This window comes from Macaca mulatta, chromosome 20 (genome assembly GCF_049350105.2).
Source record: "Macaca mulatta isolate MMU2019108-1 chromosome 20, T2T-MMU8v2.0, whole genome shotgun sequence".
Classification (NCBI taxonomy): domain Eukaryota; kingdom Metazoa; phylum Chordata; class Mammalia; order Primates; family Cercopithecidae; genus Macaca; species Macaca mulatta.
Genome location: NC_133425.1, coordinates 82,687,534 through 82,702,720, shown reverse-complemented (window position 1 = coordinate 82,702,720; position 15,187 = coordinate 82,687,534). Strand labels below are relative to the sequence as shown.

The window sequence follows — 15,187 nt, the reverse complement described above, 5'->3', positions numbered from 1 at the left end:
CCCAGCTGGTGTCTTGCTGACCTTTTAAATACAGTTTTGTCTGGGCCACCGCCTTCAGTGCCCCAGGCCCCTTGCCGTTCAGGCTGCTCCTCATAGATGAACAAGGCCCTTGCCCTGTGTCCTTACCCTTTACAGCTGTTTAAATTCAAGTGAACTGAAATTGAATAAAATGAAAAATCCAGGCCCTCAGCCGCCCAGGCCATGTTTCAAGTGCTTCATGGCCACATGTGGCTGGACAGTGCGGCTCTAGAACATTCCATCACCACAGAGGGTTCTGCTGGACAGTGGGCTTGGGGGCCATTTTGAGGGTCCACCTGTCAGTTTCCTGGCATCAAAGTCATTCTGCCATTGTCAAGTTACGAGTCATTGTCCTTTTACCTACAAGCCATGCCGTCGTGTGTCTGCATTTCCCACTAAACTTGCCATCATGGAGGGAAGGGTGCAGCTGGCCCAGCTCCTGGAGGGGTCTGGATGTCTGGGCGGAGCTTTCTTCATGTTCCCATGTATGATAATGGTGACTGGGGTTTACAGAGAGAGGCATGCAAATAGTGTTGGAGTGTTGTTTTAGCTGATGTAAATGTTTGAATAGCTAAAAAAGGAAAAAGCTCTGTTACCCTTCAAAAATCTCAAAACCCCCCATACTTCACAACCAGCTTAGACCCAGTTTGCGAGTCGCAGCACATGCTGTGGCCACTGGCCAGGAAGCCCTGTCCAGCCCCTCTCCCCAGCTAAGCTGCAGGACAGTCCCTGCTGTGCTGAATATGGGGGCTCCCAGGCCCTTCCCTTAGTTTATGGGTCTGCAGGGCCTGTCCACGGCACCTATACGGGGAGTGCCTGTTGCTTTTGTTCTGACCACAGTGCGATGGCTGCACCTGCCTCTGGTCACTGGAACTTCTCCCTGCACCTGAGAAGCCTCAGGTCCAGGTCCTGGTCCACGGGGCTGTTCTCCCCCGGGGCCTTTAGAGCCTCAGTGGTGATTCCAGGCCAGCTCCTTACTTCTTGTCATCTGTTGGAAGAATTTAGCTGCTTGCAAGACAGACATAAGTGTCTTCCTGTCTGATGTTGACTTCAAAGCCATAAGTGGGTGTTTGCGAGTTTTTCCTTCAGAGTTAGTGTCAGATGCAGGCTGTCTGTGTTAGAGCTCATTGTATGGGGACATAACTCCCAGAAATCAAGCTTTTTTTCCACGTTGGGCCTGCTTTATGAAACGTGTGTTTTGGATCAGAGCTCTTCGAACCTGCAGAGACCTCTTGTTTCCGTTCAGTGACTCGGCAGTGTGCAGTCAGTGGGTGAGTCCCTCTCACGGGCACTGCGAGTCAGCGCCCATCCGCCGAGCAGCCCCGAGCTCTGGCCTCTGCGTCCATCATCAGGTGGGCTTGGCCTGCACCCGTAGCTACCCCTTCAGAGACAGGCTCAGCCCACGCCCCCAGCTGCCCCTGCAGAGACAGGCTGGCTCTGGGAGTCAGCTTCTGGCTGATGAACAGTGGATGTGGCTCTTGTGGCACAGAGCAGGTCGCAGAATGCTGGATGTGGCGTGCACTGGACTCAGCCCTCCCCCAGCTCACACTTTCCCTCTTGTTTCTGTTCAGTTTTTATGGCACAGGCCTCATCGCGGGCCACGGCTTCACCAGCCCTGAACGCACCCCCGGGGTCTTCATCCTCTTCGATGAGGACCGCTTCGGGTTCGTCTGGCTGGAGCTGAAATCCTTCAGCCTGTACAGCCGGGTCCAGGCCACCTTCCGGAACGCAGATGCGCCGTCCCCACAGGCCTTCGATGAGATGCTCAAGAACATTCAGTCCCTCACTTCCTGACCGGCCACGTCCTTGCGGCCACATCCTGGGCGGCTCTGGGGCTCTGGACTCTGACCTGTGAATAGAAGCAGCATGCACTTTGGAAATCCGGCCTTTTGACCAGAACGCACACCTCGTCGGGGGTCCCAGCCCAGCCACCCCACAGCACTTTATGTAGAGAGTGTGACATAGACCTGCATATTTGTCAGTGCCATGATGGAAGAAGCTGAGCATGTCTTACCAAAAAGAGAACGAGCTGGAATACAGCGGATCTAGGGGGACAGCCGCGGGACCGCGTGAGAATTGAAGCGGTGGGGTTGCCGCACCCTGGGCTGGCTGGCGGTTTTCTCAGGAAACAGGACCCTCTGGCGCTCTTTTCCCGTGAGCGGATAGAATGATAGACTGGGTCGTGTGTGAGATGCATGTGTTGCACCCCACCCCGTTGGGGGAAGCCGGGCAGCAGTGGCCTCTGGGAGGGAGTCAGGAAGAGGCAGACAGCTCAGGCAGCGCAGGTGTGATGGGCACAGTGTGCGGAGAGCAAGCTTGGGACGTTGATAGGATCTCAGGCTTGGGGCCGGGACTCTGGAGTGAATCCCCATTTCTCTACCGGCTCGCTTGGAGTTTGGACAGAAGCATTTCACCTCTGATCTCAGCTTCCCCACCTGTTGAGTGGGCTTAGTGACCTGAGTCACTAGGGAATGTCACTGTCAATGCACGGCCCAGCCCACTCACCTGCCCCGGCCCCTCTTCTCCAGCTTTGGAGCCAAGGCCATCGTTCCAGCCAGTTGACTGTCCTTGACGGCCAGTTCCAGACAGGGCGTTTGTTTGGTCCCTGCCTTCCTCCCTGCACACACATGGTGTCAAAACCAAGCTGCTGGCACTTCCTCCAGAACGCAGGGCTCCAGGCCCGCTTGTCTGAAGCAGTGTGTGGTCCACACAGGTGCCAGGAGTGCCCATGGGAGGTGACGAGGAAACCCCTTTGCAGGTGAGGGGATGGCTTTCTAGAAAAGCCACATCTGCAGCTGGGGACACACTTTGGAAAGCGGGACCCTCCAGCTTGGAGACCCCGTGGACTGACGCCTCCAGGGCTGTGTGCCCCGTGTCGTGTTAACCTGCGTGTGGGGGCCCTGTCTGAGGTCTTGGGTGAGGTTGGCATCTCCTGAAGAACAGAGTACGGTGCCTGGAGCTGGCCCTTCCCCCAGCCTGCAGCCAGCTCTGTGCCCGAGTGGGCGTCCCCAGCGAGTCTTCCCTCTCTGCCGCTTGTCCTTGTGTCTGGGCTGCTCCAAGCCTTTGTGCTGGGCGCCCTGGACATGTCCTGCTGGTGAGGGACCCCGGGAAGATGACAGTCTGTGTGCCTTTGTGTGGAGACCAACCTGAGGATGTCCTGGGAAACGTTTTCCTGATGAATTTCTCCTTGACTGGCCTTTAAAAAAAAAAAAAAAATTCCCATTGCCCAGCCTCAGTGCATTTGGCAAATTCTTACTTCGCGTCCCAGAGTCAGAGAATTGGCAAAGGCCCATAAATGGTAATCTGGCTGGCCTGGGAGAAAGACTCAGGAGAAAAGCCAGTGGAGAAGGTGCCGCTCCAAGGCGGCAGCAGGGCTGCCCACCCGTGAGCCACGCAGACCCCCAGGCGTGCCTGCCGGCTCTCGTGTGTGGCCCCAGTTTCCAGCGGCTTTTGCAGCATTAGCCTACAAGCTTTGCCACTCCCTGCCCTCTGTGGTGGTCACTGTTTTTCTCTCGTGCCAAATGAGGTGGTCTCTGAGTGACAGTGACTGTGGCCTTGCAGCCTGGAGGACCCTTGGCATGTAGACTTGGCACCATTGGAGATTCACCATTGTTTAAATAAAATCAAGCAAATGCATTTTTACCAAGAGCCCGAGGCTGGCTCTAAGGGACCCAGGCCATCAGAGGCGCACCCTCTGGGGCTTGAAGAGCACACTGCAGGAGACGAGTGCTTCTGATTAAAGGAATCTCAGATCTCACGTGCGCTTCCAGTGTTTGGGTATAGAAATGGCTTCCACCCATCATGTCTCAGCCATGGCTGTGGTCAGCTCATGTGGCTCCTGGTGTGTGTGTTGGGGGGGTCTGTCCGTGGTGGTGACCTGCGGTGATGCCAGGCAGGGCCAGAGCTACACAGCCAGGAAAGGGAAGCCTTTTTGGCCACACAGCCAGTCTCTCCAGTTGTGACTACAGGCCTTGTTTTTTCCACTCCAACGCGTTCTTATCCAGTTCTTGGCTCCGGTTCTGTAGGGACATGCATAGAATCTGTGTGTCTCGAAACACAGCAGCTTCCCTTATGGGGGAAGACATCCACCCTCTTGGGAAGCTGCAGGTGAGAACTCGGAAGGGCTGATATCATCGGAGGCCCTATCAAGGGCAGCTGAGAGTTGGATAAAACCGTTTCCAAGGAGGAGGCTGAGTAAGCCAGTTCAGGACAGCCAAGCGCATTGGGCTTGATTGGGGAAGGTGGCAGGTGGAGCTGGGAGGTTGGGGCTGTCCACCGTTTGCACCACGGGTGCCTTTCCCTCGCTGTGCCACTCCTCTGGGGCAGGATCAGGTCTGCTCTCTGGAGTGGGGCTGCCTGCGGTGCAGCTGTGCACGCCTAGACGTGCTTTTTATCACTCGTTTAGAAATGATGTGATTGAAGATTTCAAACAGGTCATTGGAAGCTTTTCTGTACCGGCACTGAATGTTTGCACGAGGAAGTTGCAAACGACTTCTATAGGCTGAGATTCAAGGTGAGTGGTATTGGGGTCCCTCAGCCCACCTGGGCCCTGACCTCAGTGTCCGCTGCTGTGTGTGAGTGGCTTTGCGGGCCTGGTGGCGGGAGAACCTCAGGCTCCCTTATTCCTTGTTCCTGACCATGCCCTGGGCCCCTTCGGTCTGGCTGTGGCTCTGTGGTGTCCCTGCCCTGACACTGGGCACCTGCATCCCTAGCAAGCCCATCTGGCACACGAGGGGGCGGGGGCGGCCGTGGCCTTCCTCTAGTCACATGTCCTGCTGGCCGCTCCATTTCAGCTTTGTGCAGAACCAGGTTGGAGCTGGAGGTTTTTCTCTGGGAACCTGCATTTGTGCTGCAGCCGCCTGCGAGGGCCCTCCAGCCACTGGCTCTGGCTTCTCTGACTCCTCAGGGCTTGTTCACCCCCAGGCTTTCTCGCCTGCACATGGTTAGGCCATTTTCAGTGCTCGTGGGAGTCACGGACAGCAGCAGAACCTCCTCAGCCCCTTGGTTACTTTAGAACGCCTGCCCACATGCATCTTCCAAGCTCGTGTTGTCCTCATGGCTGTGGGGTCTCAGGTGCGAACAGGAGACACTGAGCTGTGGTCCACCATCCGAGGCGCTGCAGAAAGCAGCTAGGCTCTTCTAGGATGTTTCCATTCTGGTTGCTACCTTCATGGTGTAACTTTTAAGAACACGTATGGGAATGTGCTCATAGAACCACCACCTGCCCTGAGAAGAAAACTCCTTGAATCACGATCAAGTCCAGTGTTAACGTGACCCAGCCTGTCTTTACTCTGGGGAGAGACCAAGGACATCATTTGACTACGCATCCTCAGAATTATTTAGAGAAGAAAGCAGCAGATAATTTCCATTCGGCTGGTAGTTTTTTGTTGTTTTTTTGAGACAGGGTCTTGCTCTGTCACCTGGGCTGGAGTGCAGAGGCATGATCACTGCTCACTGAGGCCTTGACCTCCTAGGCTCAAGCCATCTGCCCACATTAGCCTCCCAAATAGCTGGGACCACAGGTACCCACCACCACCACGCCTGGCTAACTTGTTTTTGTAGAGATGGGGTTTTGCCATGTTGCTCAGGCTGGTCTTGAACTCCTGGGCTTAAGTAATCCACCCGCCTCTGCCTCCCAAAGTGCTGGGATTATAGGCGTGAGCCACTGCGCCCAGCCTTGGCCTGCACTTTGAATGGGAATGAGACTGTGCAAACTGTGGAATAACCTGTGTCACCCACAGCTCAGTGGCTTGCGTGCCAGCCCTCCGGGGCTGCTGGCCGGGAGACTAGCCAGAGCACGAGGGGGTCAGAGCTGTGTGGTTTTGGCCTGATTCTGCATTTGGTTGTTCCTGGAGGCCATGTAGCCTGCCTGCGTTAGGAAAGCACTGTGCCATCTGATCGTGAGCCCCTCCGCGCCCCCGGTAAGGTGACCTTGCAGCAGGAGCTGTGCCCTGCCCGGGTAGGCACCCACTGGGTAGGACCGGAGCAAGCCTGGCAGCCGCCACCTGCACCCACGCACTTGTGTTTCTCCTCGCAGTTTTAAGTAAATCTGTTTTTGAAGGCTTGTTGTGTGTTTTGTGATTTGTTTCTTTGGGAGCATGTGTCAGATGGAGGCGAGAGCCTTAAGCCATGCGGGCTGTCGGCCTGGGAACCCAGACTTCCCAGCTTCTTGACAAAGCGTCAAATTTCCTGCGTTGACAGAAGGGAGCATTGAAGGGATGCCTTGGAGCCCAGACAGTGGTTGTCCCTGTGTCCTTCCCTTTGACCTGGCATCAGAGGTATCTCCAGTCCCAACCCAGAGGGGTTTGGGCCCCAGAGGGTTTTCTTAGATTTAAGCCAAAGTGAATTGCATCATCTGCGACCAGCATAGATACGGGAGGGAATGTGCTCAGAGCCAGGCAGACGAAGTGAGGATCTCATTGATCTTTCTTTTCTGTTTACTAAAGTAGTACGTTCTTGTAAACAGTTCAAGTATTTAGCAAAGACAGCGAAAGTACCTCCTGTTCTCATCCCAGCCTCCCCGTGACTCACTGCTGCTAATTAATGCTGTTAGCTTGGAATTGTAGAAAAAGGATGTTTTCCATGGAAATGCACTCAAAGTACACCATCGACTGGCAGAAATTGGCAAGTGTGATTTTCCAAGTGTTGGCAGTGATGCCGGGGAACAGGAACGCAGGTGGGACAGCTGTTTTGGGGACAGCTGGTGCTAGCTCATGACACTAAGGACATGGGCCCTGGGATTGGCAACTGCGTCCTGAGGGCCCGGGCATGGGCCACGCAGGGATGTTCATTGCCACACTGTGACACCTGTCACAGGCCGGAAGGAGGCGGGTGGACTACGGGGGAGCCACCCATGCTGTCACCTGGCAGACGGGCACACAGCCTTGTTCCGTTGCAAAACAAGTGAGAGATGGTATTGGTGTAACACGTAAAAATGCAAATGATTTTTATCTATTCACGTGTGGTGAAAAGCTGAAGACACGCGTAGGAATAGTATGGTCACATCTAGAGGTATCGGAGGGTAGAACTTCAACTCTGTTTTGCTTTAAAAAGATTAAGGCTAGGCCGGGTGCGGTGGCTCACGCCTGTAATCCCAGCACTTTGGGAGGCCGAGGCGGGCGGATCACAAGGTCAGGAGATCAAGACCACGGTGAAACCCCATCTCTAAAAATACAAAAAATTAGCCGGGCGCGGTGGCGGGCGCCTGTAGTCCCAGCTACTCAGGAGGCTGGGGCAGGAGAATGGCGTGAACCCGGGAGGCGGAGCTTGCAGTGAGCCGAGATCGCGCCACTGCACTCCAGCCTGGGCGACAGAGCGAGACTCCCTCTCAAAAAAAAAAAAAAAAAAAAAAAAATTAAGGCTCACACGGCAGAACTAGCGTCTATTCACCTGTTGATCCTGATACCATTGATTACGAGCACCCCCCCTTTCTGTGTGGTTCAGAAACAAGCCCCTCAGGCAGGACACAGTGCCCGGGGCAGTGATCTGCAGGCCCACCCACTGCCATCTCTGCTGGTCTCGGGGTTGCCGCATGGCCTGCCAGCTGCGGCTGCTTCCTGGGCCCTGAGCGCCCTCCAGGGAGAGCAGGCGATCATGGGTCCCCGGCCGTGGGCACTTCCTTCTCTACTTTCAGGTTTGCGGCTATTTCCTGGGGCCTGGGTCCTGTCCCGGGGCCAAGCCATGGGGTCATCCTCAGCTGCACGGGGCGTGCCAACTACAAACGAGTCACTCGCTACAAGCAGCACCATGCAGCCTCCTGTCTGGACGAGACCCTGTACCCCGCAGACTGGAGACGCACCCCGATTTCCCAGGTCACAGCGGGCAGTGTGGATCTGATAAGGGACTAAATGCGGCATCTTTCATACGTTTCTCTTATTTTAAAATGAAAAAAAAAAATCAGGTCATGGGGAACGAGTGGAAGGCTGCTGCCTGCTGCAGTTCCCCTCTTGCTCTGAGAGAGTGGACAGCCCAGCCGGGGGGACCTGCTCTGGGCCTGGGTACCGCAGCCTCACCTAGACACAAGGGCAGAGGCTTTGTTCTCCAGGGATCTGACACCAGCATCCTCCTGGGTGCTCAGACCTTGGGCTTTTCTGTCTGCTGCTGGGGTTGAGGGGACAGCAGATGGGCAGCGAGGACTGGTGGCTGCCTAGGCTGGCCGTGCCTAACACCAGTGGGTGAGGCGGAGGCTGAGAAGGGATTGTGGCTGGGTCACCTGGGCCCAGATGGAGCTCAGTCCTCCCTCTGGGGACCGCTTGGCTGTGCTGCCCTTGGAGGCATGGCACTTTGCCCACCCAATGGATGGCGGGGCTTCAGCCTTCCTCCCCTTGCAGGGGGTGGGGTGCCCGGGGTCCTCCCTTTGTCCCCTCTCTTTAGGGGAGGTCCCTTTTTGCAGTGTGACCTCTAGTGGGTATTTAGGGTCACTGCAGAGGGTTGCCCCCAGCCAGCAATGTGAAACAATGCCATTTGGATAGTTTCCAAACCTACCCTCGCCCCCTCCCCATTTTGACTTGAAAATCCCCAAGTGACAAGGCAGCAATGCATATCCTTCCTATCTTCGCCTCTGTCTCTCTCCTTCCTGCGGGGGGCGATCCCTGGCGCCTTCCCTTCTTCCTTGTGTGCTGGCCTGGGCCCTCCCTGTTGCCGAAGCCCACCTGCACTGCCTCTGAGCCGCAGAGGTCCTGGAAGCAAGGTGGAAAGGCACTCGAGGGCCGGGGGAGGTGCCCCTGCAGCGCTGTCCCTCCCCACCAAACAAGGAGCCGGGCTCTGCTGGGTGTTCTCCATGGCACCATGTTTGGCAGACATTAACCACGGAACAACCAGGGGTGCTGGTGTGGCTGGGATCAGCCCACTCCACAGGAGAGAAAGCAGCAGCTCAGAGAGACTGAGTAATTTGCCCAGGGTCACAAAGCCAGGGAGTATTAGCCCAGGGCCCCAGCCCCGCAGCCTCACCTCTCCCGAACGTGCGCCTCTAGGAAGAGCCGCCGTCGGTGACTCAGTTCAGCTGTTCTGGGACCCTTGCACCAAGTGTGGTGTTGAATCAGAAGCGCCAGCTCACAGCAGGTGCGGCCAGAGCAGTCCCGGCTGAAGCTGGGCGCTGCTGAACTTGGATTGAAAATCTTGACTTGGGCTCAGCCAGAGAGTGTATTGCTTATCAAACCACGACTTTTCCTTTCCGATGCGAGGACTTCTAGGACCTTGAATTCGGTTCTCATATAAAAAGACGAGAGTGCTGTTTTACAGAAACACAGGGAGGCTCAGCCTGAGGCCACATGGCACACCACGGCTGGCTCTTGGGACCCGCAATTCAAGCCCGGAGCCAGCTAAGGCCTCTGAGGGCGCAGCTCCCACGCCCCTCACAAACGTGGGTGGAGCTCGGTCAGCATCTGGCTCGGCATCCCCATCTGCCGTGCACCCCTGCCTTTCCAGCCTGCGGCTCGGCTCCCCTTGCCCAGCCCCACGGCGTGATGTCCTGGCTGCATCCGCCTTGGCTGGGGCTCCTCTGGGCATCCGGAGTTGCTGCTTCCTGGCTCCTTCCAGATGTTTACAGAAACTGCAGGTCCACAGAGGACAGATGGCTCTGCCCGCAGGGAGGACAGGCCCCTGGTGCCCCTTCCCACACATACCTGTGCCACTGGCCCCAGGTCTGGCTGTCCTGAGCTCTCCCTGCCTGGCCATGCTGATGAACATGCTCTTCCCAAGGAGCAGAGTCGGCGGGAAGAGGCAGTGGACCCACCCAGGGCGTGAAGATGCTTCTCAGAGTGAGGCCTGGGAAGCAGCTTTTGGCCCCAGGGCCAAGCAGTAGGAACTGACAAAGCACAGAGAGTCCACCTGTGTGCATAGCCGAGCTGCAAACTCAAGGTTGTCACATGAGAACCCTACCCACTGCCTCAAGGGAGAAAACGGCTTGGCTCTAGGAGTCAGGCCTGCGGTGGGGCCCAGGCAGCCCTCACTGGCTGAGACCCTTGCAGTGTTCTCGATGCTCAAGCCTTGTCCGCTTCCCTCGGGGCAGGGTATTACCTCGGCAGTTGGTGTTTGCGGCCGGGTGAATCTGTGCGCCGGGCTGCTCTGTGCGTTGTGGGAGGTTGAGCAGCATCCTTGGCCCCAACGATGGATGGCAGTCCCTCCCACCTGTCAGCCAACAGGCCCCAGAAGGTCAGGTGTCCCCCAGGCCACTGGGCACTACTGGGTTGTTAACCTGCACCTCCCATGCGACAAATGGTGCTAAGCATTGGGGACATGGCAGTGAACAATGACAGCTCTTCCCCAACGTGGGCCACACATATCACGTCCCGGAATATGTGCTCTTGTGGCCGCCCCTGATCAGATACATCAGGAGACAGTGGACTCCCAGGTGCAGGGAGGGTCAGGGCTGAGGTGGAAGTGGGCAGGGGCAGTCGTGTGCTGCTTGGCTCCGGTGACACCTGGCCCAGCACCTGGTGGGTGAGGAGAGGCAAGTGAGATGCTGTGTCCTCAGTTGTCCTCCTCTCCACCTGGGAGGCATGTAATTCCCAGAAACCTCAGCAGGGGCTGACTCCGCACTGGCCAGAGCCGGTCCTACGCCACCCAGGAACCAACTGTGGCCCAAGGAAAGGGGTTTCCGTGAGGCTTGAGTGTGTCATGGCTCCCCTGCAGTTCTGGGGCTACCTTCCCTGGGCACGTTCCACCCAGTTCCTGAGCAAAGCAAAGAGGCAATGGCCACTGGGTCACCATCTACCATGAAGTCGGATTGCTCCCATGGGTTGGGTGGGTGTGAAGCTCGGCATCACCAGGGAGCTGTCGGGAGAGATGCTCACCCCAGTTCCCGCCTGCTGAGCTGTGGCTTTTGGGGAGGTGGTTTGAGCATTTGTAGTTTCCAAGGCCCCCAGAGCAGCTGTCCTGTGGCCGTTATCTGCCGCCACCGCACTAAACAAAGCACCTCCATTTCAACATCTCTGGGGAAGAGGATTCCAGAGAACACACTTCAGGGAAACGCACAATTTTACACGCCCAGCTAGCAGCCCTTTGCCCTTTAGTGAGAAAGGGTTGAGCTGTCCTTTTTCCTTCCTTTTAAAAAACATTTGGGCTGCGAGCGGTACCTCACGCCTGTATTCCCAGCATTTTGGAAGGCCGAGGCAGGGGGATCACTTGAGGTCAGGAATTTGAGACCAGTCTGGCCAACATGGTGAAGCTCTGTCTCTACCAAAAAATACAAAAATTAGCCAGGTGTGGCGGTGCACGCCTGTAATCCCAGCTACTTGGGAGACTGAGGTGGGAGAAATGCTTGAACCTGAGAGGCAGAGGTTGCAGTCATCTGAGATTGTGCCACTGCACTCCAGCCTGGGTGACAGTGGGACATCCTGTCTCTTAAAAAAAAAAAAAAAAAAGCAAGATGTGTTTCCCCCATCCCCCAAGGACCAGTGTTTGCCCGTCTGTGGGTAGCAGCACTGCACTGACAATGTGGGACTTTGGCCCGATGCCCTGAGATCCATCCGCGGTGTGACTGCAGAGCAGGATTCACAGGGTGGAGGCGCCACAATGGATCTGTGTCCCCGGAAAGAATATTTGCAGTTTCCAGTTGGACACTTTATGAATAAAATCACTATAAACATCTGTGTGATCTTTTCTGTGGACATAAGTTTTCATTCCTTTAAATAGTTAAAAGTGGGACTGCTGTGTCACATGGTAAGCACATGCTGCATCAGAGAAACTGCCACATTTTCCAGAGCAGACGGAGTCCCCTTGTGCCACATCGTTGCCATCCCTTACGATGTACTCAGTATTCTTTTTTTTTTGAGACGGAGTCTTGCTCTTGTTGCTCAGGCTGGAGTGCAATGGCACAATCTCAGCTCAATGCAACCTCTGCCTCCCGGGTTCAAGTGATTCTCTTGCCTCAGCCTCCTGAGTAGCTGGGATTACAGGCATAAGCCACCACACCCGGCTAATTTTTTGCAGTTTTAGTAGAGACGGGGTTTCACCATGTTGGTCAGGCTGGTCTCGAACTCCTGATCTCGTGATCCGCCCACCTCGGCCTCCTAAAGTGTTGGGATTGCAGGCGTGAGCCACTGCGCCCGGCCCTCAGTGTTCTTTATTTCAGCCATTCTGAGAGGTGTGTGGTGAAAACTCATTTTGAGTTTAGTCTGCACTTCCCTAGGGACTAAAAAAGTTCAGCCTCTCTTAGTGTGCTCAGCTGCCATTCATGTTTGGCAGCATGTCTGTTCAAAACTTTTGCACAGTGTGCTTGTAGTCCCAGCTACTTGGGAGGCTGAGGTGGGAGGATCTCTTGAACCTAGGAGTTCCAGGTTGCAGTGAGCCATGATTGCATCACTGCGCTCCAGCCTGGGTGACACAGCGAGACACTCACAAAACAAAACAAAACCTACAAAAACCCAAAAACCCCCAAGACTTTTAGCACATTCCTTGATAGAAAATTTGAATTAGGGGAGGCAAAGGGAGACTGAAGACACACGGAGTTGGAGGGTGAAAGGGAAAAGTGCAGGGACAGAGTGGGGAGCTTGGGAGACTCAGGACAAGCCCCTGCATGCGTGAGCAGCTTGGGGGAGCTGGAAACTGACGGGCAATTCTGCAGAGAGTACAGGAGCTTTTCCCGAAATTCACAACAGCCCAATAAATCCTTCTTGCCTCTCAAGTGTCCCTAGGAGCACAGTTTGGGTACTAAGAAAAAAGTCTGTTAGTGAGTTTCACTTGCCCAAGACAGGGAATTTTTAAAGTTTCCTCATCTGTAAGATGGTGACAGTAACCCGCCTCATAGGTTACTGTGAGGAGTAAATGAGTTAAATACAGAGAGCATCCAGACTAGTACCTGGCACATAAGAAACTTTCACAGTATTAACTACCATCACCATCATCATCATCACCACAACCATAATCGCCACCACCATCACATCACTATCATCACCATCACCACCATCCTCACCACCATCGTCACTATCACGATCATCACCATCACCATCGTCACCATCACCACCATCATCATCACCACCATCATCACCACCACCATCACCATCATCACCACAACCATAATTGCCACCACCATCCCATCACTATCATCACCATCACCACCATCCTCACCACCATCATCCCTATCATGATCATCACCATCACCATCACCATCACCACCACCACCATCATCTGAAAACTCTAAACCTGCTTTGCCCAAAGTCTACTCTTGGTGACACACCCGTTGTGTGAACCTTAAATAGGGAGCTCAGTCAAGGCCTCCTTGAGAAGATGACACAGTAGAGACCTAGATGCAGTGAGGCAGCCCTGAGACACTTGGGGAAGAGCAATTCAGGCAGAGGGAGCAGCAGGTGCAAGGCCATGGTGGTGTAAGAAAGCAGCACTGGGCATCGAGGCTGGAACAAGGAGGAGGAATGCAGTAGGAGATGAGGGCAGAGCAGGAACCAGGGCGAGGGTGCATCAGTGTGCGGGTGTGTGATGTGGGAGCATGCATGTGTGTGCGCACATTTGTTTGGGTGCATGTGTGTGCTGTTATTAGCTAGACATAGATCTCACAGTGCTCTGTGGGTCATAGCAAGGACTGTGGCTGTCTCTGGGCCCCACAGGAGCCCCTGGAGGCTCCACATTGAGAATGGTCTTCAGGCAAGGAAGGTGGAGGTGGGAGACGCCCACTGAGACGGCTGCTGCATGCATTCTGGTCTGAACCCAAGTGGGGTCGTGAGAGTCCTGGGAAGTGACGAACTCTGGGTGGAATTGGGGACTCCAGTAATTTCACAGACCGTGCTAAGATCGCGGGTCCTCGGTGCCATGTGATGGGGGTGGGAGGATGACATGTAAAAGAGGTATCTGGAAATTAGCAAACTCAGAGTGTGGCTGTTTTGCGTGGCTATGCCCCTTTTCATGCTGCTGTGGTAACAGCAAAGAGGAGGATGATGATGCTGGGTCTGCCTCAGCAGACGGCACAAAGATGAAGTAAGGGAAGACCCAGATGGCCCTTGGAAGACATGTAAACTGTCACGATTGGAGCGACTGAGAATAAGGGGAGATGATGAAGCCAGCAAGCCCTAGCGGAACGGATAAGGGTTCCTCTAGGAACCAGCAGAGGCGCCCAGAACAACGTCTGTGCAGGCATCGGTCACATGACACAGAGAATTAACGGGCGGTGAACACAAAACGCAAACACACACAAGTCAGAGGCACCTGGGTGATCTTGACCTCATCACTCTGGGATCCAGCCTAGGAAGGGACTGTTCAAAGAGACCCCAAAAGTGTCTCCAGTGAAAGGCCTGAGATTTTTATTATTTTCATTTCTTTCTTTTTTTTTTTTTTTTGAGACAAGAGTCTCGCTCTGTTGCCAAGGCTGGAGTGCAATGGCATGATCTCGGCTCACTGCATCCTCTGTCTCCTGGGTTCAAGTGATCCTCGTGCCTCAGACACCAAGTAGCTGGGATTATAGATGCGTGCCACCATGCTGGCTAATTTTTAAATTTTTAGTAGAGACAGGGTTTCACCATGTTGGCCAGGCTGGTGTCAAACACCTGACTTCAAGTGATCCACCTGCCTCGGCCTCCCAAAGTGCTGGGATTACAGGCGTGAGCCACCACAGCCAGCCAAGACCTAAGATTTTTTAAAATTACAGTTCTTATTTAGGTTTCATTTCATTTTACTTTTTTGAGATGGAGTCATGCTCCGTCGCCCAGGCTGGAGTACAGTGGTGCGATCTGGGCTTACTGCAACCTCCGCCTCCCAGATTCAAGCGATTCTCCTGCCTCGGCCTCCTAAGTAGCTGGGATTACAGGCGTGTGCCACCACACCCAGCCTAGGTTTCAGTTTAAAAACCACATTTTTACTTTATCTCCAAGACTTGAGTTTGTAGAACTCCTTTTCTATGCCTGCCATGGGTTGAATTAGGCAAGATTATCCTGGGATAACAAGCCAACCTGAAAGAAAATGACAAAGTGTCAGTTCTTTTCTGGTTTGGCAGTGCTGTGTGCGTCTGTGGAAACGTCTGCAAAGCTAGAGAGAGAGAAATGCGCAAATGTGTGGAAGTGGCGTCCTCCCCCGTCAAACCTCTGGGGGAAGCACTGTGCAAGGTCTGGTGGACCTCTCCCAGGCCCTGCTTTGCACACTGTCACCGTGTGGCTGTGTGGCTCTGCACGGGGGCTGGGGCAGCACTGAGGGTGGCTGTTCCTGGAGGACGTGTCTGTCTTCC

The 15,187-nt window shown here is 54.8% G+C and overlaps 1 protein-coding gene across 14 annotated transcripts in view; it reads left to right on the top strand.

The window, feature by feature from the left end:
* Nucleotides 1–6,083, top strand: part of FBXO31 (F-box protein 31) — a 56,544-nt gene extending 50,461 nt beyond the window's left edge. For 13 of the 14 annotated variants that reach the window (XR_013410821.1, XR_013410820.1, XM_028840367.2 and 10 more), the window contains one exon: nucleotides 1,590–6,083. Coding sequence is in view for 9 of the 14 variants with exons in the window: in XM_028840367.2 (XP_028696200.1) it covers nucleotides 1,590–1,812 (223 nt within the window). In the remaining 5 variants the exon portion in view is untranslated. 14 annotated transcript variants of the gene reach the window in all.
* The last annotated feature ends 9,104 nt before the right edge of the window (nucleotides 6,084–15,187 follow it).